Source organism: Macaca nemestrina, chromosome 2, assembly GCF_043159975.1.
Source record: "Macaca nemestrina isolate mMacNem1 chromosome 2, mMacNem.hap1, whole genome shotgun sequence".
NCBI lineage: Eukaryota > Metazoa > Chordata > Mammalia > Primates > Cercopithecidae > Macaca > Macaca nemestrina.
This window is the reverse complement of record NC_092126.1, coordinates 40,837,500-40,859,332: the sequence shown is the minus strand read 5'-3', so window position 1 is coordinate 40,859,332 and position 21,833 is coordinate 40,837,500. Positions and strand designations below refer to the sequence as shown.

General features: G+C 44.3%; 2 protein-coding genes across 22 annotated transcripts in view; one reads left to right on the top strand and one right to left on the bottom strand.

Moving 5' to 3' along the window:
• Positions 1 to 5,781, top strand: part of LOC105469937 (NME/NM23 family member 9) — a 35,618-nt gene extending 29,837 nt beyond the window's left edge. For all 14 annotated transcript variants that reach the window (XM_071090979.1, XM_011721556.3, XM_011721562.3 and 11 more), the window contains one exon: positions 219 to 5,781. In XM_071090979.1, the coding sequence (XP_070947080.1) occupies positions 219 to 283 (65 nt within the window). In that variant the 3' untranslated portion in view covers positions 284 to 5,781. The remainder of the gene's footprint in view (positions 1 to 218) is intronic.
• The window catches only part of LOC105469939 (armadillo repeat containing 8), a 113,337-nt gene continuing 95,032 nt past the window's right edge, over positions 3,529 to 21,833 (bottom strand). For 7 of the 8 annotated variants that reach the window (XM_011721568.3, XM_011721566.2, XM_011721572.3 and 4 more), the window contains 4 exons: positions 17,713 to 17,808; positions 13,116 to 13,188; positions 11,603 to 11,696; positions 3,529 to 6,030 (listed from right to left, as the gene is read on the bottom strand). In XM_011721568.3, coding sequence (XP_011719870.1) covers positions 5,997 to 6,030; positions 11,603 to 11,696; positions 13,116 to 13,188; positions 17,713 to 17,808 — 297 coding nt within the window. In that variant the 3' untranslated portion in view covers positions 3,529 to 5,996. Of the gene's footprint in view, positions 6,031 to 11,602; positions 11,697 to 13,115; positions 13,189 to 13,384; positions 14,603 to 17,712; positions 17,809 to 21,833 lie in introns of those variants that run through there. The other variant, XM_011721571.3, reaches the window with a different exon arrangement.

Genomic DNA, 21,833 nt, shown 5'->3' with positions numbered 1-21,833 from the left:
GACAGGATGTAAAGCTCTTGGTCTGGCATATGACATGAATTAAATGCTCAATGTTATCCATTCTGTTTAATTCCTGGTCCCTAACACATATCAGGACTTCTTTGCTGGCTCTCCCGCTCTGACCTTTAACTTCCCATTTCTTTGTGGATGGTGGGTGGGACAGAAGGTCTGGGACAGGGCTGTTTCAGGAGTCCTACCGAACATCTGTCATCCCACAGGCGGTGAGGCTGAAGCAACAGAGGGGCCCACTGAGGCGCTTTGCTTTCCCGAGGATGTGGATTGAGATGGCTGTGCTGCTCTTCCGGAGCACGTGACCAGGGGTCTACTGCACAAAACGGACCTCCAGAATCGGAACTTACTCTTTTGAGTACCAATACTTTTTCGTTTAGCTGTCTTTTGTAGACAATGGAAATAATACGGCTGGGCGCAGTGGCTCACGCCTGTAATTCCAGCACTTTGGGAGGCCGAGGCAGGTGGGTCACTTAAGGTCAGGAGTTCGAGACCAGCCTGCCCTACATGGTGAAACCCTGTCCCTACTAAAAATACAAAAAATTAGCCAGGCGTGGTGGCGTGCGCCTGTAATCCCAGCTACTTGGGTGGCTTAGGCATGAGAATCGCTTGAACCGGGGAGGTGAAGGTTGAAGTGAGCCGAGATCATGCCACTGCACTCCAGCCTGGGTGACAGAGTGAGACTCTGTCTTAATAAAAAAAAAAAAAAGAAAGAAAGAGAATAGTATATACTTTTCTGCCTTATTAAACAGTATGTAGAACACAGTTTTTTTTTTTTTTTTCTATCTTTGGGATTTTACAAAATAATTGAACATCAGTTATTACATCCTGTTGTGAGATATAGTGTCATCTCAGAGGATACTGGGTTATATGAGATGGTGTTTCCCCAACAATAAATCTACCTTATGAATTAAACAATTTTAGAACTTAATTTGGTAACCAGGAACTTGAAAACAGTGCAAGATTGGCTATGACACTTTCAGGCACCCTGATGCCGAGGCAGATATAAATAGGCTCCAAATGCTTCCTCATGCTGCCTGCCCAAGTCACACCAACAGTCATTTAATGCTGCCAGATTTTCCCATCTGCAGTTCTCCATTACCAAGGCATGTTCATAAAGCAATGCTTAGACGTCAAATTTGGAAACAGGGTTCATCTAATTTTCTTGACGCATCCCTCCCCCATTTCTCTGGTTTCTGATTCTGGGTGACACCTAAATTTAAAAGCTGAGAGCTCCTAGTGGGGCCAGGTTGCCTTCAGCTCTCACTGAATTGCCTGGCTTAGCCATCCCTCTGCAGTTCTCCCCTTGAGGGACACAGGATTTCAGTAAAAAGTAGCTATTGTGACCACTTGGAAATTATTGGCACACAATGCCACCCCCTCTAACCACTTTATTTGTAAATTTGCCAAGTGCAGGCATGCTTTTTCCTGAGGAGGCCATGTTCTTCTATACTAGGAAGCAAATGCCAGCGTCTTCCTCCTTGCTGGTTTTGTCCATGACTTGAAGTTCTTTAAATGGGCAGTTAGCTCCCAGAGGACGTCTTCGTGGGTGCATCACACTTCGTCAGCCTAGCACAAGAGAGTCTGTGCTAGGCCCTGAGCTGGCTCTGGGGATACATGGATAAGTCAGTCCCCAGAGTTGGGAACCAAGGCAGGTGACCTTCAATAGGCCCTACTGTTTAAGGCCACTGTGTTTGCCAGGACCTTGTGTCACCCCTGGATGGAAACACACATGTCCACAGTGCTCATCGGAACCTGTACAGGATCTCAATGTGTATGACAAAGCCCTCACTGACAGGATCTGTCAGGAAGCTGGATGCACTATTCCAGATCCCCAGACTCACAGCCCACCATGGGGCTGTGCTCTTCCCTTTGGGAGTGGGCTCAAGAGCGGGGCCCATATGGTCTGTGCCCACTTCAGAAGTGGCAAACGACTTGGAGAAGCCCTATGCCTGGGCTTCCATACCACAGATGTGTGTGGCTCTAAATGAGCTACTTCGAGGGGGTGCACCCAGCTGACAGCCATCTGATCTCCCCAGAATCTGGGAAGCCAAGATCTTCCAACACTGGTGAGATGAGAGATGGAGCCACCAGGGCCTCCCAAAGCAGGGGAGAGAGGGGAAAATGAGATTGGGGAACTGAGCCTGTAGGGGGAGAGTGTTCTTGTGTCAGTGATGGATGAAGTAGCTGGGCAGGGCAGTGGGAAAGCAAGTGGGGCACTAGGTGATGGGGCCGGAGTGTTAGGAATGGTGACATGCCTCTTCCTCCCATTACTGGTGACTCAGGGATGCTGTGGGTTCAGCATTGCAGGGCATCTCTAAGAGTCCACAAGTTTAATGGCATAAGGAACAGGGGAATGGGGTGTAAGGGGGCTCCCGAGAGTGGCTCAAATATCAGCCCGCTCCCAGAGGATGGAACTCATTGGCAGAGACCCTAGGCCTGGTTTCCCACAACAGAAGCAAACAAGGAAGTAAAGGATGGGTGCCGCTTTTGGTTTTAAGACCCGTTGGCTCCTGGGTGTGAGTGCCTGACAGGAAGGAGGGCAGACTTGGCTCTGACAAGGAGGGTGGTTTTATTCCAGGACTGGCTCTGGACCTCCACTCAGCCGGAGGGCAGAGTGCTTGCCAAAGCCAGGAGCCAGGGGCTGCAGAGATAGAAGGAGGAAAGGTGGCTTAGTAGTCCACTCAGTGGACCTTGGGGGGTTCCCTCAGCCTTCCCTAAAGCCAGATCCTAGACCTTCTCTCATGCTGGAAATAAACATGTGCCTCTCTGGCCAGTAAACAGGGAAGGGGCAGGATGGGGACAGCACCAGTCCCTATCCCAGGTGGCAAGAAATTGGAACCTTTCTGTCAGCCCTCCAGCAAGATCTGGGGTGGGAGGCCCCCTTCCTCTTTTCTTAGGCTTCACTTCCAAGTTTTCCCTGTGGCAGTTATGGGAAACAGGGGCCTGCTTGGACCTGCTCCTACTCTCTTGGCCTTACCTTGGGTCCTCCCAGAGGTTCCCACCATGATTATTCCCTCTTGCCCACCTCGTCATCCTCCCACCACACTCTGGTACAGGTGTCCTTGGCTTTGTTTCCAGTGAGGCCTTGAGATAGAAGGTGTGCCTACAATTCAGAGACGGGAAAGGTGGCAGTGCGTGGTAGATGAAGAGCAACTGTGTGTCCTTGCAGAGGGATAGCAAGCTCTTGCACACTGAGCAGCTGGTGGCAGTGGAGATGGGGCATACCTAAGAAGAGGATGGAGGGGAGGGACATGACATTGGGGACGGGATACCTTGTGGCTGGGAGTGCCCACCTGTGAAGGTCTGCTGGCCTTCAGAAGGAGGCCAAAAAGAGTGGGGTCCCCAGACTGCTGCAGATGCCTCTAGGAGCCACAGTTACCCTAAAGCACTGGGTCCCACTCTGAAATGCAAAGCACTTCCCAGCCCTTCATTTACCAAGAATCACAGGTTCCAAAAGTGTGTACACATTATCTTCTGATGTTTCCTAATGCTCTAGACATTTGGAAAACAGACTCCTTTTTAGAAGTTGCCACGATTTTTCTTGGCTTTTATTAGCATGTGTTAAAATCATATTATCCAAACACTACCAGAAGAACATGTATTGTTCTGAATAAAGTGCTTAAGGAAAAAAAAATGCAACTTATTAAACTGGACATTCTTTTCTAGTTCATAAATTTTGGATTACAATGAGGGCACAAAAGGAGAAACAGAATGCAGTATTAGAGCGAGAAGCTTAGTTAAGAACTTGGGTGTAGACACAAGACCATGTCCACTCTTCCCACTTCCTTGCTGACTGAACACTGCACCTGCATAAAGCAGCAAACAGCTTTGTTTCAATAAATACATTTCCCTTCATTCAATTCAGAAAAGTTAATTATAGTAAAGCATTTTTAATTTGACCATCTGTTTATACCCACAGGCAAGATGTATCCACAGAGTTTAAGTGTGAAAGTGTTATTTCATTGGGCCTTCAGCTCTCTAATGCTATTTGGGTTCAAGATTGTCTCAGCAATTCATTATTGGTTTCTTTATATTTACCTGGTACTATTTAATACCAATACTATAATGTTTTGCGTTAAAAATGCCAACCAAGGATATTTTCACAGTACTAGAAACGAGTGGGCCTAAGGCTTTCTTCCCAATAAACTAAGTTTTCTTTTAACCGGGTTTCTCACATTAGCACTCTGATATCTGCACAAAACCAAGTCCTGTTGGGACAGATTTTAAAATCAGTGATGTTCTGAAAAAATAGTAACTTGAATCTTGGGTGGTCATCTTGAGAGCAGGAAAAATTGCATTAAATACATTTTTAAAACATTCATTTGCAATCAAACATTTAAATCTTCCAAGGAAAGTGCAGGGTGGTGATAGGGCAGCTGCAGTGTGAGCAACCCCATCAGGAGTGGCTGGTGGGTGGGCTTGGGGCTCCATCAGTGGCACACACTCACCGCAAGCTTCTGGACCACAGACCTTGCATCCTGGTTGTGACGCCTTTGACCTTCTTTTAACAAAGACAAAGGGCAGGCTGCTTCTACCTTCAAACAGTCAAGAGCAACTTCTGTTGAGTTCACCTTGCTGCTGACCCAGAAGTTGGGTGCAGAAAGGCTAATGGTACTTGCTGTAAAAAGAAGTCATCTTCAGTCATCCTGGGGAGATTCCATTGCCCCTCTCTCAACTTGAGTGCTTTTCGCTTCATGCAGGAAAAGATTTTAGTTGCATCTTTTATTAAATTTCAATCTCATTTTACAAAAGCATACCAACGAGCAATCCTGAGCAACTAATATGAAATTTGCTGAATACAGCTAAGAGAAAGCTTTCTAAACTATCCTGTTCTTTGTTTCCTTCTACAGGTGTGTCTGTAGAACATTCTTTAGTTTCACAGTGATATATGCTGTTTCAGGAAGCACAAGGTGTTCTGTTTCTGGGAAGTGATGACCTACTTTTAGTTTGAGCACAAGTTTCCATGACTGGTTCTAAATCCGGCCAGATATTGCTAATACCAATGACAGGAGTTAGGGCAATTGGGAGGCTCTAGGTCCCTAGTTCCTGTCAAGGGTAAGCCCCATCTGGGTCATGGCTGGGCTTTCACTATCAGTAGTTATATTTCCCTTTGATGCTTCAAAAAGCCTATGGTGAATCTGTCGCCTCACTTTACTCCTCCCTGTCTGTCTGACTTGGAAGCCTGAGAACTTATTAAATTAGGATGAAAAAAGGCTCTGTACCTGCTAATATTGACGGCAGTAAGATGCTAGCTTACTATTTTTGCACAGCACCATGTATAGTGCCTGTTAATCAGGCCAACTATAGCCAACTTTTTCTTTTTTTTTTTTATATAAAGAAAATCTATGTAAGTTGAGGTTCAGAAATGCATATATTTTTTACTTACAAATATTCATCTGACCAAAATTCAACATAACCTTTATGGAACACTTAACAATTGTTTTGTTTTTAAAATAACATTTCATTCAAACTGTATATAATTCAGTAAAGTTTTTTTATACAGCAAGCAATGCTTAAACCCTGGAAAATCTGTAGAAAAGAGATTTTCACACAAAATAAGAAAAGAAAAATCTGAGGTATCCCTCACACACACACATCCATTCATTCTGGCCCATGTACGTGCACATACACACGCGTGCCTGTGTGTTTACACAGACATATTCATTCTCACTCACAAAGTGGCTGCAGCATAGGCAAAAAATTGTAGGTCCAAAGGAAAATAACTGATTGTTCTAATAAAGAGTCCGGGTAGCTCAGAAAAAAAAAAAACCAAAACAAAACACAAGAGTCTTCTGAGGAAATTACTACCTCAAAAAAATGTTCTCAAGATGAATTTGAGATCTAAGCCTACTAAACTGCTTTTGCAAAACAGCTCCCTGCAGTCCAAGGTGACTTGTGCAAATAGAAGGAATCAAATGAGGCTGGTTCCTGTACTTCCTTAAACAAGGAGGTGGGATGCTCGCAGGTGCCCAGGGGCACTCCCATCATGCCAGGTACTGCTGCAGTGCCATCTTTGCCCTGAAATCACAAAATTCCTGTTAGCCATCTCAGAATTGTAATTGGGGTAAAAAACCCTATGGTTCAATGATGATAGTTGGGGAAGTCTAAAAAAGTAAATCTCCAGAGGGAATTGGGGTGAGCCCAGGTGGGCACCTACCTTAAGGGGCAGAGATCTGCAGTGGGCAGATACCTGAAATCTACTCTGGCTATATTCTTATTTCTGTGGTTCTCTCAGAGGGCTGTTCCTGCACTTAAACCTGCTGCAGTTCAGTGACATTCCACAGTCCCTTGTATGTGCTGACATTCTATAATGTTTTCTTTTGTCACTGGCATATAGTTGTGATAGGTCTCAAATTCTTCACTTTTTCTTATTGCCATGTAGGTTTTACGCAGTGAAGCACAACACTAGAGGAGGACACTTAGGGTTCTGGGAAGCAAATAAGAAAACTGACCAAGGAAATGGTGTTGAGGTGATTAGAAGGTGCATGGAAGGGGCCAAGAGCCCATGGGATGAGGCTGTCTTATGCTTTACATGCCTCAAAACTGTGGAAGAAGGCTACAATTTCATCTTGTTCTTCTCGTCACACCTGATGACTCCATAACTGATCAATGTGAGATGTGCGTTGTTACGGTGATGGGGGAAGAAGGAAATGGGCCAGGTAAAAAGGAAAAGATAGAATGTAGGCCAGTGCTGTGGCTCACGCCTGTAATCCTAGCACTTTGGGAGGCCGAGGCGGGCAGATCACCTGAGGTCAGGAGTTCAAGACCAGCCTGCCAACATAGAGAAACCCTATTTCGACTAAAAATACAAAAATTAGCCGAGTGTGGTAGCGGGCACCTGTAATCCCAACTGCTTCGGAGGCTGAGCCAGGAGAATGGCCTGAACCTGGAAGGCAGAGGTTGCAGTGAGCTGAGATCGTGCCATTGCACTCCAGCCTGTGTGACAAGAGCGAAATTTCATCCCAAAAAACAACAAAACAAAACAAAAAAACCCCAAAAACAAACCGAAGAAAAAAAAAGAATGTGAACAGTGACTTAATCTATCCTGATCCTTGTAAAAGTGGCCTCCTTTGAGGTGGGCCCAAGGAGGCCTCCTTTACTATTCCTATCACAAACTTAGCAAAGTTTCTAAAGAGGCTGAAACTGTGGGAATTAGGACGTCAGGTTTCAGCAATGGTCTCCTCTTCTAAGCTATGGAAAGAAAGTCTACAATGTTCAGGTACAATAGCTAATCAAACTAATACCAAGTAGACTATGCATACAATAAGCTGGATTCAAGTGCAGTTTCTGCAGTAATGGACATAACAGTTTTTTAAGTGGTATACTAAGGTATATTCTTGCAATTATGTAAGACTCTAAATATGATACTGTGAATAGTCCAATTCATCAGAACAGAAAACTCTAGAAAGATTATCTCCAAGTTATGAGCAAGTTGGGTTCTACAAGGACATTTTCAGAAACAAGTTTATGAATGATGCCACAAACCATCCACCTGACTCCCCAAATACTTAAAGAGGCTGAGAAGAGCAGTTCTGATGGAGGTGGGAGCTCTGGGACCCTGCAACCCTGAAGCCCTCTGAGCCTGGGTGGAGAGGGCTGGTTAGCAATAGCTTCTCATCTGTAAGCATCTGAAAGTCAAAGGATCAAAGCCTTAACGACAAAAGGAACCTGAGAGATGTATTCTTCAGGTGATAGACTTTACTGTACTACGATGTGAATATCACATAAGGGTCTTGATCAAAATTCCGTATTGCTCTTTAAATCTGCCAATTCAAACTCCTTATGGATCTTATTCAGAGGTTGGCTAGGTTTGATTATTCTGGGTCTCAGACACTGTACCTTTATTGTCTTTCTACTATCATTATCTAAGGAGTCTTTTTAGAAGAATGGTTTGGAGGCAAGATCACCCTTTCTTAGATGGACTCAGGTTGGGTAGCTCAGACCTTGATTCTTTTAATGAGGGTTTAAGTTTAAAAAGAACTGGCCGGGCGCGGTGGCTCAAGCCTGTAATCCCAGCACTTTGGGAGGCCGAGACGGGCGGATTATGAGGTCAGGAGATCGAGACCATCCTGGCAAACATGGTGAAACCCCGTCTCTACTAAAAAATACAAAAAACTAGCCGGGCGAGGTGGCGTACGCCTGTAGTCCCAGCTACTCGGGAGGCTGAGGCAGGAGAATGGCGTAAACCCGGGAGGCGTAGCTTGCAGTGAGCTGAGATCCGGCCACTGTACTCCAGCCCGGGCGACAGAGCGAGACTCTGTCTCAAAAAAAAAAAAAAAAAAAAAAAAGTTTAAAAAGAACTAAAAATTTATGTGAAAACAGCACCAGAGTGGTCTAAGCAAGCAGGCTAAACCTATCCCACTTGATGCTGGTAAGGCCTGTCTTACATCCTAGGTTATCTCTGAGATGATTTTAAGTAAAATCTGTTTTTACTTCTGAATAAATATGAGATAAAAACCCCAGTGAACAACCTGGCTCTCAGGCAGAAGAGATGGGCTGACAGAGCCCATCGTTTATGCCAGCAGCTGTGGAGGTGGAGGTTCCAGTCCTCAAAGTACAAGCTCAAATCCAGCCTTCAGCATGTGGCTGGACTTGACTTTGATGTTACACTCATCTGACCAGCAGCCTTGGGCTGCAGGTATTTACTTCTTCTTCTTCTTCTTCCTTTTTTTTCTTTTTTTTTGAGACAGTCGCGCTCTGTTGCCCAGGTTGGAGTGCAGTGGCGCGATCTTGGCTCACCACAACCTCCGCCTCCTGGGTTCAAGTGATCCTCCTGCCTCAGCCTCCCAAGTAGCTGGGATTACAGGCGCATGCCATCATGCCCGACTCATTTTTGTATTTTAGTAGAGATGGGGTTTCACTATGTTGACCAGGCTGGTCTCAAGCTCTTGACCTCAAAATCCACTCGCCTCAGCCTCCCAAAGTGCTGGGATTACAGGCGTGAGCCACTGCTCCTAGCCTAGTTATTCTTCTTTAGCCTACAGGATGTTAAGCTTCAGGGAAGCAGACGACCAGCCTGTCCTGTGTGCTTCACAATCTGGGAGAGCCATTTACTTCAGAGGAGTTAGTTAAGTTTCTCTCCCCTTCAGTGGAGAAGACAGACAAGCTGATAGCCAAGACACAGTGTGACGTGTTCTACAGATGCTATGGGAGCACAAAAGGCATCCCTGGCAAAGCCTGGAGGGGAGGGTAGAGAATAGGTCAAGCAAGGCTTTTTGGAGGACATGGCAACCTGATATGAGTTTTGAAGGATAAATGGCCACTGTCCAGGCATCTTTTTTCCTTTGCTTTCAGGACACCTTATGTGCCTAAGTCTCTGCCTGCCTCACTAGCTGTTCGTTCTGCTCCTTTGCTGCATCTTTCTTATCACTGCCTAAATGCTGGGGGGTAGGCGGAGGGGGGCTCTAGATCTTGCTCCTTAGCCCTCCTTTCTCTCTTTTTTACTTAATCTAGGTGACTCCATCCAGCTCCATGGCTTTAAATACCATTCAGATTTACACCCCCAGCCCTGCTCTTTCAAGTCCCTTGGATATCTAATAGGCATCCTAACGCTGGCATACCCAAACAAGAACTCCTGATGCTCCCTACCGCAACACACTTCTGTATTCCTCACCATCTTGGTATATGGCAACACCCTCTGTCCAGTTGCTCAGGCTAAAACCCTAGACATCTTCCTTTCCTCTCTTTAACATCCTATACTGAATCTGCGAGTAAGTCCCGTTGGTGCTCATCTTCAGATTAAATCCTGAATCCAACCACTTCTCAATACTTCCAACACTAATACCCTCATCCCTTACCGACATTATTACAATGGCCTTTAACTGGTCTCTGCACCTCCATTCTTGCCCTCCTACAGATGGTTCTCTGTACAGTCACCAGAGTGATCTTTTCAAAATTCAAATCAGGGCCAGGCGTGGTGGCTCATGCCTGTAATCCCAGCACTATGGGAGGACGAGGTAGGTGGAGGATGAGGTGGGTGGATAACATGAGGTCAGGAGTTCGAGACCAGCCTGGCCAATATGGTAAAACCCTGTCTCTACTAAAAATACAAAAAAATTAGCTGGGTGTGGTGGCAGGCGCCTGTAATCCCAGCTACCTTGGAGGCTGAGGCAGGAGAATCGTTTGAACTTAGGAAGTAGAGGCTGTGGTGAGCCAAGATCACACCACTGCACTCCAGCCTGGGCAACAAGAATGAAACTCCATCTCCAAAAAAGAAAAGAAAGAAATTCAATCAGATAATGTCTCCTCTCCTTAATAGTCTCCAATGATTTCCTATTAAACTCTGAATAAAAGCCAAAGTCCTTACCCTACCTACAAGGCTCTTCATGATCTGGCTTCTTCCACCTATTAGCATTTTCCCCCTCACTATTTTTCATCAGCCCTCTGTTCTTTTGCTGTTTCTTGAACATACCAAGTTCACTCCTGCTTCAGGGCCTTTGAACCCACTATCACCCCTGCCTGTAATACTCTTCCTCTAAGCATTTGCCCAGATGAAATCTTCCTTATTTCATTCAGGTCTCTGATCATGTCATCCTCAGAGAGATCTTTACTGGCTAACCTACATGAAAATAAATTTTCTTGACTCTCCATTCCTTCACCTTGCTTTATTTTTCTCCATGGTACCTCTCTCATCACCTGATACTGTGTTATGTATTCATTTGCTTATCATCTGTCTTCTATACTAGAATGTAAGTTACATGAGGGCAAAGACTCCATCAATTTTATTCACCAATATATCTCCAATGCCTAAAACAATGCCTGGCAGAAGGCAGGTATTAAAAAGAGCTATCTGATGAATGAATGGGGACTCAAAGGAGAGGAGACTGGGATAGCAAAGCAGATGGAACAGAATGTGTAAATGCATGAAGGTGTGCTACTGTAAGCAGGCAGGTATGGCTGCAGTATGGGGTGTGTATGGTGGGTGCGGGGAAGATGAGAAAGGCAGAGCCAGACCATTAAGGGCTAAAGGGCTTCTAAGCCACGCCCAAGAGTCTACAGACTCAAAGTATTGATGTTCCCTGATTTGTTATTATACAAAGGCAAAATGGAAACTGAAGGCTGTTACAAGGGAGAACACACAGCTAGGAAGAGCATTTATGGCTATTTTGAGGTTAGCTGCGTATCTGATTATAACTCTTGACTCTACCAGGAAATGATGAGCTCTTTGAGGACAGTGATTCCTTAGTGCTTGCTTTTGTATCCCTAGCAGCCGGGCCAGCCTGGCACAAAATGGGTGTTCAGTGAGGTTCTGAGCTAAAGAATGTTTGCATTACTGGTTTTCTGCTTTCCAAAAGGCCACATGCATGTCTATTCTAATGATCAGGGGAATGTATGCAAATGGTCTCTGGATCCTATCCACGAAGATAGCCCAGACTCATGTTAATTCACAGTGAGAGTCTTTAATAATTTGGTAATCATTAGTTTACAGCTCACTCAAATGTCGTACAGTGGCTCACAGAAAATTATAAAGAAAATCTAAGAATCTAAAAGATTTAAAAAGTGTGGCCATGTTAACTACCAAGCAATTCAAACCCTTTCATGAAAGAATCCAACATAGCCCAAGGCAAGGGCTTTCTGCATTCATACTCACTTGTCACAAAGGTTTGAATCTGGTGACTGACTCAGTTTGTGTAGAATATCTACGATGCCCATGTCTCGTAATTTATCCTGGCGTTCTTGTGAACCTAAATGATTAAAGCCAGGTTATTGGGAACATGACCCAGGCAAACACTCTCTTTGATGTACAATTAACAATCTAGAGCCTTACCAGTGTCCTTCACTCCCTACTCCTCCTGTACCCCTTGTCCTCTAACCTCTCCCAATGTAGTTGGACCCGCTCATGCTTGGACTCTCTGACAGCCTTCTAACTTGTCTCTCTGCCTCCTGACCATCCTGCCTGCAGTCTATCCTGGGTTCTGCAGCTGGACTGATTTCTCCGTGGACTACAGGGTCAAGGTTAGATCCTTCAGCCTGGTACAAGACCCTCTGCCAGTCACTCCCAGCTTCATCACTTCTTTCAGGACATACCCATGGCCCTGGCCAGATCAGGCCAGGCTCTTACTACTCCAAACAGGTCTTACCTTCCCCTTTCTATTATCTTCTACCCTCCTCTGTCCTCCCAGCACTTTTTGTTGCCTCTCAGCACAACTGGCACTTCCAATTTCCTATCACTCTGTTATACTTTCCAACTAGACTAACATCTCCTTGAGGGTGGCTTGTCTCCCCAGTACACAGGTGGTACTTGGTATCTAGGTCTGTAGGCGGAATCCAGTTTCCCTTCTTGCACTTTGTTTTGGGCGCAGCTGAGTAATCCCCTGGAGTCTTCCCCACTGAAGAGCCCACAGTGACCACTCATGCACTGGCTCTCTCTAGACACAGTGAATTAGAATTTCTAGGGATGAGGCCCAGAAATCTGCACTTAAAAAAGTTCCCCAGGTGATTCTAATGCAGCCAACCCAGCCTTGAGACCCACTGCTCTCCTATATTTGCTACCTTGGCTATATATTGGAATCATCTGGGGAGCTTTAAGAAACACTTATGCCTGGAGCCCACCCCAGAGATTCTGATTTAATTGGCCTGGTGTAAAAATTCCCAGGTGATTCTAATATGCAGTCACAGTAAAGAACCTCTGATCTATACAGGCCTCCTTACAGACTAGCTGCTTCACTGGTCACACTGCACTTCTGATTTTTCACCAATGCACTTTCTTCTCCATCATGTTTATCTGCCTGTAGTCCTCATATGTGCTTCCTCTGCTCACAACGAAAGGCTCGTCCTCCCACCCACTCTCTCCTCTCACCTTCTTCAAGTGCATCTCACATTCTCCTCATCAGCTTTCTCATGGCAGGGACTGCCACTTACTTCTCACTCTCCCTCCTTGAATCTGGTATAGAGTTGGCTCAAATGGGGCACTCAGTGTTGACTGTCTGGCTGACTTGCGCTAATTCCACTGATTCTCATACCAGGGTGACTCTGGAGGGTGCTTGGGCCAGATGGTCCAAGAACAGAGCCTCTGCCCAGGATCTCAGGGGCACCTGCTAGCTTCACTGTGCAAGACACTCTTCCCATAATTTTTTTCAAAGCAAATCTCACCAATCTCTTACCTTCCTCTTCATTCCATATGAGGTTTGATATACAAAACATGGCTGCAAGCTGCAGTTTAACATGTGAATGGCCCTATTAATACAGAAAAAGAAAAAAAATCAAAATGGTGGTAATCTCATTTTAGATCTTTTTTTTGGGGACCTATCATAGGCAATTCCTATAACCTAAAAGTCTGAAGCAGGGCCAGGCGCAGTGGCTCACACCTGTAATCCCAGCACTTTGGGAGGCCAAGGTGGGCAGATCACAAGGTCAGGTGTTCAAGACCAGGATGACTAACATGGTGAAACCCTGTCTCTACTAAAAATACAAAAATTTGCCGGGTATAGTGGCGGGCACCTGTAATCTCAGCTACTCAGGAGGCTGAGGCAGGAGAATCACTTGAACCCGGGAGGCGGAGGTTGCAGTGAGCCGAGATTGCACTACTGTACTCCAGCCTGGGTAACAGAGTGAGACTCTGGCTCAAAAAAAAAAAAAAAGTCTGAAGCAGAGGCCTCATATTCAAATAACTTGAGGGGCCATGAAATTAACACTAATGAGTAAAAGGGTTGGGCTAAAGATAACAAGGGACAGTGGAGAATCTGGCAAATTGAGGAGTACAAGCCTTGCCAAAAGACATTCAAATTCAAATTCAAATTTAAAAAACCATCTGGCTGGACAAACAACACAGCTCTAGGGCTATGGGTACAGTTTGCAATTTATGATTCAATCCATGCACGAAGAAACACTGTCATATGACAATTCTATGCTTTCGACTTAGGCTGTATTTCCAGGTCACCAATAGCCAACATACACTGGGTGGATGTGCATTTGGTATTTATCTCTTAAGCTACTGGTTATCTTATTCAAATGGCCCAATAATTCCTTTGGGGAAGAAAGTGAATATATGGTCAGGAAGTTCTGTAACACCCAGACTTTCACACACACACAATCTATAAATGGTTTACTCCTCTGACACAACTTGCTGAAAACAAGAAGCGTTATATAATACATTCAGCTTCTGGAATAATTAAATTACTCCTATATCTATAGAAGCGTCCCCCAAAACTTGACGAAATCTCTAGTTGATTTCTCAAATGTCTCTACTATCACTAATGAGCCTCCTATTCTTCTAAATACGATTCTTATTTATTTTGCTTTATGTACTAAAAGTACAACAATTTCTGGTTGCTTTGGATATAGTGCTTTCGCCTGAATGAAAAAGGACCCAATAATAAAATAACCCTTTATAAATGACTGTCTTACTGGTCAATAAAAAAAATTCTAGTATGTTTAAATAATTTATGCACATCTGAGGGAGTATCAATGGCAAAATATGCTCAATGGTTTTTTCAAGGCTAAGACAGACTTATCTTCTCATGTAGGACTATATTTCAACTAAGCAGAGACAAAGAAATGGATGTGGCTTCCTCCAGTAGAATTCTATGGCTAGTGATTCTTTCTTCTTCTAACTGCCAACACTTTTAAGGAGATGTCCAGTTTGGGCTCCCTTAAGACAAAACAGAATAAAACTTATCTGCTCCCAGCCTCAGACAATCAATCAATATTTGTTGAATAAGTGAGCTTGTATATACTATAACAAATATGCATTTACTATGCATAAGTTTATTCATCATTCATTCAATATTTTTTGAGGACACAAATTACTATGAGGATACAGAAAATTGGAGGGTGGAGGGGTGGGAACTTAATTTAGGTGGAATGCACAAAACAGATCTCTTTGAAAGAGGCAATATTTAAATGGAGACTTAAAGAATAGGAAGGTGTCAGATGTGCAAAGAGCAAGGGGCTTGAAATTCTGAGGAGGAGAAAACGTTCCCAAAAAGGTCTGAGGTAAGAAGGAGCTGTCTGTTCAGAGAAGTAGGTATAGCCAAATTGTGCGAACTTATAGGCCACAGTAAGGACTCTGGATTTCATTCTGTGTTGAGAGGAAGCCCCTGAAAGATTTAAACAGTGGAGGGACAAAATCTGATTTACATTTTTAGAAGACCACTTGGGCTGAAGGGACTGGAGTGACAGTGAAGAAGTGTCAAGGAGGATACTGTTATTATAGTTAATCAGGCATAAGGTGCTGTGACTTGGACTGACTAGGGTGGGAGCAGTGGTGATGGAAAGGAGTAATCGGATTCAAGATAAGTTTTGGAAGAAGGGCAGATAGGACTTGTTGATAAAATGAGTGAATGAGGGGACAGAGCTGGAGAAATCAAGATAGATTCCAAGATGCTATCAGACAGCCACATGGAGATGCTGAAAGGGCAGGAGGATATATAAGTCCAGAGTTTGGAAGAGAGGTCTGGGCTGGGAAACACATTTGGAAATTACAGCATATTGTCAGCACAGGGATGACAGTATAAGCTATGGGGGTGGATGAGATTCCCCTAAGGCAGTGGTTCTCAACTCTGTACGTAAGAACTACCCAGCGATCTTAAAAAAAAAAATTCCTGATGCCCAGGCTATAACCCTAGACCTATTAAATAAGAATCTTGGGAGGGAGGAGACAAAGCAGTAATCTTTGAAAGCTCCCTGCAAGGTCCTACTGTACAATGAAGGTTGTGATCTGCTGATCTCAGGGGAGCACGTGTAGGAGAGAAGAGAAGAGGGTTCAGAGATAAGTAGGGAGGTATGGTGTCATGCCAAGAGAAAAGGATATTTCCAGGAGGAGGAAAATAGTCAGCTGGGTTGAAGTCTACTGTAAGTGGGGTAAGATGAAGAGAGAAGAGGATCCTTTGGATTTGGCATCATGGAAGTCATTGGTGACCCTAATTACAACAGTTTCAGTTGAATGATGGGGGTAGAGGTGAAATGGAGCAGGTTAAAGAATGACTTTAGAGGTAAGGAAGGAGGCAATATGTACAGAAAAGATGCTTTTAAGAGTTTGGCTTTGAAGGCTGGGCACAGGCTCATGCCTGCAATCCCAGCACTTTGGGAGGCCGAGGCGGGTGGATCATTTGAGGTCAGGAGTTCAAGACCAGCCTGGCCAACATGGTGAAACCCCATCTCTACTAAAAATACAAAAATCAGCCGGGCAATAGTGCCATGTCTATAATCCCAGCTACTCAGGAGGCTGATGCAAGAGAATCGCTTGAACCCAGGAGGCGGAAGTTGTGGTGAGCCGAGATGGCATCACTGCACTCCAGTCTGGGTGACAGAGTGAGACCCTGTCTCAAAATAAAAAGAAGTTTGGGTTTGTCTTTGAATAACAGAGAAATGGGTATGCCTCGATGGGTATGAGAAGTTAAGAAAAACCTTTTAAGTGATTATGGATACAATGTGGATTGATATTGGAAAGGTAAGGGAATCCCCGGTTGAAGTGGTAAGGTTTTCATTCAACAAATATTTACCAAGCATATGCTAAGGGCCAGACACCATGGTGGATATAAAATTGTGCACAAAGCTGACATGGTCCCAGCCCTCATGGAACTTACACTGTGGTAGAGACACCCAGTAGGCACACAAACAAATATATATATCACTAAAACTGAGCTAAGTGCTCTGAAGGAAGGGAACAAAATGCAGTAATGAGTAATAATCTACAAGGGCAAGAGTCCAGTAAGAAAGTATAAGTTCAGCTGAGATTTGAAGGGTGAAACGGAGAGAAGAAAAGTGTTCCAGGCAGAGAAACCAGTATGTGTGAAGGTCCCAAGGAAGGAAAGAACATGGCCTTTTTGAGAAACTGCAAGTGGCCAGTGTAGTGAACAAAGGAAGAGAGGAATAAGATAAGTTGGGGATATGAATGGGTTAAGTCATGTAGGACTTGACAGGCCATCATAAGGGCATATGAACTTTATTCAAGGTATAACAAGGAGCCACTGAAGGATTTTAGTTTCTCTTCTCTTAATAAAACAAAAAGCTGAGGTCATCACTAACTGTAATGGGTGAGGGAAGAGGTGAGGTCTAAAGAATGAGGGGCAGGTAAGAATCTATTCTCACGGAGAACGAGGTTGCCAGCTTCCTTGAGAATCACTGAAGGACACCAGGAGGAGCTGAGTGCCCATGTGGGGTTCTGTGCCTTTCTCTGCAGTTGTTAACTCTGACAAGGCAGGGATAGAGAAGACAGATTGGTGTGACAAGGAGAGGCTTCCTCCGTGATTAGAATTTTGTCAGGAGATGTTGACAGAATGAAAAGTGGAGGGCTGTTTGATACCCACATTTTGGCAATGGGCAGTCTCTGGTGATGATCAGATGCAGGATATGGCCATGGCAGTAAGTAGCAGATTGTTTAGAAGCAAACAGGTAAAGAAACTATGGGGCCAGGGGGCTAGAGGGTTCATCCACCATGCGACTGAAGCCTTGAGAGGGACGACAGGGACTGGAGAGCACTGGGAGAAAGCCAAGAGCCCGGGTCTTCACTGAGTAAGAGGGAGGCAATCAGTAGATGACAAGGGCAGAGAGTGGAGTGGCAGATAATAATATTACCAAGTGGTACAAGCTTCAAGGAGTTGGTGTTTTTTCTTTTTCTTCAGGATAGAAGAGAGTTCTTTGAATCTGAGGAGTCACAGAGTAGTCTATTCTTTTCCTCTTTTTAAAATCTCTGCACAATTTATTTTGAGTTAACAACGCAACATTCTAATCCTATGGTGAAAGGGGACAAGGGCTCACCATGTAATACTTGATTTTCTGTAGGATATCATCATTGGTCATAATAAGATCTTTTGCTGTTGTCCCATCCGCTATGTTGGCTAAGATGCACAGTGTCTGGAAAAGAACAAAGGGCCAACAGTCAGGAAGGCTCTGAAGTCCCAGAGTCAAGCTGTCTCAAGAGCTTGGGCAATTTTTCACTTGAAGGTACATGGATTCTCACAGGTTCCACTCTCAATGCCCTGATTTCTCATCGGCTGACATCACTGCTAGCAACAGTAACCACACCCAAACAAAATCTCCCTTAGGCAAAAGAGAACCCCAACACTTCGGGGGTTTCTTCGTGGGCATTAAGCCATAGCTGGGCAAAGGCAGCTATTTTGTATAGGTCATACCATCAAATCAAAGAGAAAACATAATTTATTATTTTTCTTGAAAATCTCTTTTCTAAGACAAGCTCTTGGGACAAACCACAATGTTCCTTCAACAATGCAGTCTCTTTGGTGGAAGCTCTGTAGGTGCTGCAACTCCCCTCCTAGGGAGGCCTCCCTTTCCTAGGCCTCCACCTGCTGCTTGCTCCTAAGCTCATGACCTTCTGCATGAAGGCCTAGACCCTGTCTACCAGCTACACCAGCCATGGGCACTTAGGACCTTTTAACTTTTTTGAACCCTGTTAGGGGAAGAGAAAAGGAAGAAAAATGTGTGAAGAAACTTAGTCCAGGCTGGCCTAATGTGAAGATTGGAGGAAGCCTGTGCCAGCTGGCAGGACAGTACACCTTGAGGACAACCACTGCACTGGTGACTGCAGTCTTCTCAGAGGAAAAATTGTTCTTGTCAGCTGTTCCATTCTCACAGCCAGACCAGCAGGAGGCAAAGATTAAGATAATGGTGAAAGGACTATGATAGGGATACCAACAGTACCAACCTTAGCAATTCAACAAACCATTTACTGAGTACCTATTATGGGTATGCCCTCTGTAGGGCATCAGGATGAGGCAGGAAAAAAAAAAAAAAAACACACTCCCTGACTTGGAAGCTGTCACACAAACAATTACATTTCACTGTGATTGAAGTAAACACAGAGAATAGATAGAAGGCATGAAGAAAGAGCACTTGTTAGATACTGCAAGGGTTAGGGAAAACTTCCTGGAGGAAGTGACACAGTCCTGGAGCCCAGTCAGGAATAACTCAAAGGAATGAGGATGGGATACAGATTCACATAATTTTCTCCAATTTTAAACTTTTTCTTTGCAAGACAAGTTAATTAAGCTAACTGAGGAGACTGTTTGCTTGCAGTGGCCCAAGCCCCCAAATACCCTAAAGGGTACATGGTTTTATTTCTCCTAGATTAACACACTGCTGTAACTAGATTATTAGGGAGTGAGTCCTGAGGTGTGAAACCAGAAAAGGCTGCCTTTGAGATATAGTAGACATGAAACATAAATTGTATAGTCCAATAGCTAAGCAAGCACTGGGAAACTTTTTATTCCAGGGCAGTTAGATCACGTTGAAGAGGACTTTATGTGCCCATGAAGTGGGACAGACATGATCTGATCTGGAGAAGATGTCAGATTTCTGGTGATCTGGTATGTAAGCACTGGTACATGGTGAATCTGTCTTAAATTTCTTGGTAGGAACAATACCCTAAGGAAATTAATAATAATGAATCTGCACTCTTTTTGGTTAGTCTCTTGTGGAAAAGATCTTATGAAGGGGCAGACATGAGCATGACAAGGGTAATTAATAGGAGTAATTAGTTTGGGGAAGAGTTGACAGTCAATGTTTTAGGAGCCCAAGTTCAAGATGACATCAGAACCAACTGAATTATAGTTGCTCTCCCCACATTCTAGCCCCACCTGAGCCTACAGGATAAGGTAATTAAATACAATGAGTGTTCTTTTTTTTTTTTTTTTTTTTTTTAAGACAGAGTCTCACTGTGTCGCCCAGGCTGGAGTGTAGTGGCACGATCATCTTGGCTTACTGCAACCTCTGCCTCCTGGGTTCAAGCAATTCTCCCTGCCTCAGTCTCCCAAGTAGCTGGGATTACAGGTCTGTGCCACACGCCCAGCTAATTTTTGTATTTTTAGTAGAGACGGGGTTTCACCATATTGGTCTGGCTGGTCTCGAACTCCTGACCCCGTGATCTGCCCACCTTGGCCTCCCAAAGTGCTGGGATTACAGGTATGAGCCACCATGCCCAGCCTACAAGTATTCTTTCTCTCTCCCTCTCCATCACTTGTCTTGACATGCAATCCAAATGTGGCAACACCAGACTCACAACACCACACTCCTTCTAGTTCTGCTCAAATTCCTTAAAGTGATTATAGAAAGCCTTAGCAAGCTTTACAACAACCCCACCTTCCAAGAGCAAGCCAGCAAAATGATATTCATCAGTGGTAGTGATCCAATCCTCACCAACCAGCCTCTGCCAGGCTTTACTAAGACAAAATCAGAATGCAGAGGATGAAGCCAATCAATAGGAACACAGGTATAACCTGGCTGAGAAGTAGGAGAGGGGCAGCACATGGAAGAATCATAGCTTATTACTCTCTTGTTCTCCATCTCCCCACCATTTCTCACCAAGAAGACTCAGTCCTGTGAGTTGGCCAGAGCAGCTTAAGAGGAAATAATGGAAATGATCCTAACAATGAATAAGAATTTCAATAAGGCTTCATAACCAAGGTATTCATGGGGAGAGGAGAAATGGTAAACACCTTTAGACTCACCTAGAAAACAGCTATCCCCTCTTACCCACTAAAACAGAATATAAAGGGGAATTCCAGGGAAGATCCCTCAGAATAGACCAGGTCAGCAGGACAGGTAACGCCCCTTTTTGTAGTGTTAGAATACACCCATGCATTCCCAGGCTTCATTGAAAAGCATGAAAGAGTGAGGTACAGTTCTGTTTTGAAGCTCACAAAACTGCTCCGTAAATATTCCTATGGAGACAAGAAATCAAATCTTAAAAAAATCAATTAGGCTAGGCATGGTGGCTCATGCCTATAACCCAGCACTTTGGGAGGCCAAGGCTGGTGGATCATGAGGTCAAGGTATCGAGACCATCCTGGCCAATATGGTGAAACCCCATTTCTAATAAAAGTACAAAAATTTGCTGGGTGTGGTGGCGCATGCCTGTAGTCCCAGCTACTCGGCAGGCTGAGGCAGGAGAATCTATTGAACCCGGAGGCAAAGGTTGCAGTGAGCCAATATCATGCCACTGCACTCTAGCCTGGCAACAGAGTGAGACTCTGTATCAGAAAAAAAAAAAAAAAAAAAAAAGAAATCAATTATTGGGCCAACTCAATTGAGTATGTGAGCTAAGGAACAGATAAAAGCTACACACACACATGACCCCCCCATTAATGTATGCATATTAGTGTATATACTAATATGAACAATTGGAAATCAATGAAATAGAGCACAGACTGGTAAATTACGGTCTGGGCCAAATAAAGCCTGCTGTCTCTTTTGGTAATTTTTAGTGGAAGACAGCCATATCTACTTGCTTATGTATTGTCTATAGCTGCTTCCAGGCTATAACAGCATAGAGGAGTAGTTGCTAGAGACCAGAGCCTGCAAAAATTAAAAAAAAAAAAAAAAAAAAAATTCACCATATAAATCAGAGTTAAAAAAAAACACACACAAAAAACTATTTCAACAGATACAAAAAAAGTAATTGATTGAAAAAAAAATCTATGGCTCATGTTTGGGGTTTAAAAATAAAAAAGTAAAAATAATCCAATATATATACCTTGCCTCTTACAGAAACAGTTGGCTAAACTCTGAAATAGAGAACAGGCTGGGTGCAGTGGCTCATGCCTGTAATCCCAGCACTTTGGGAGGCCAAGGCAGGTGGATCCCTTGAGGTCAGGGGTTTGAGGTCAGCCTGGTCAACATGGTGAAACCCCATCTCTATTAAAAACACAAAAAGTTGGCCAGGCATGGTGGCTCATGCCTGTAAGCCCAACACTTTGGGAGGCAGAGGCAGGCGGATCACTAGGTTCGGAGTTCGAGACCAGTCTGGACAACATGGTGAAACCCCATCTCTACTAAAAATACAAAAATTAGCCAGGCATGGTGGCAGGCACCTGTAATCCCAGCCACTCAGGAGGCTGGGGCAGGAGAATTGCTTGAACCTGGGA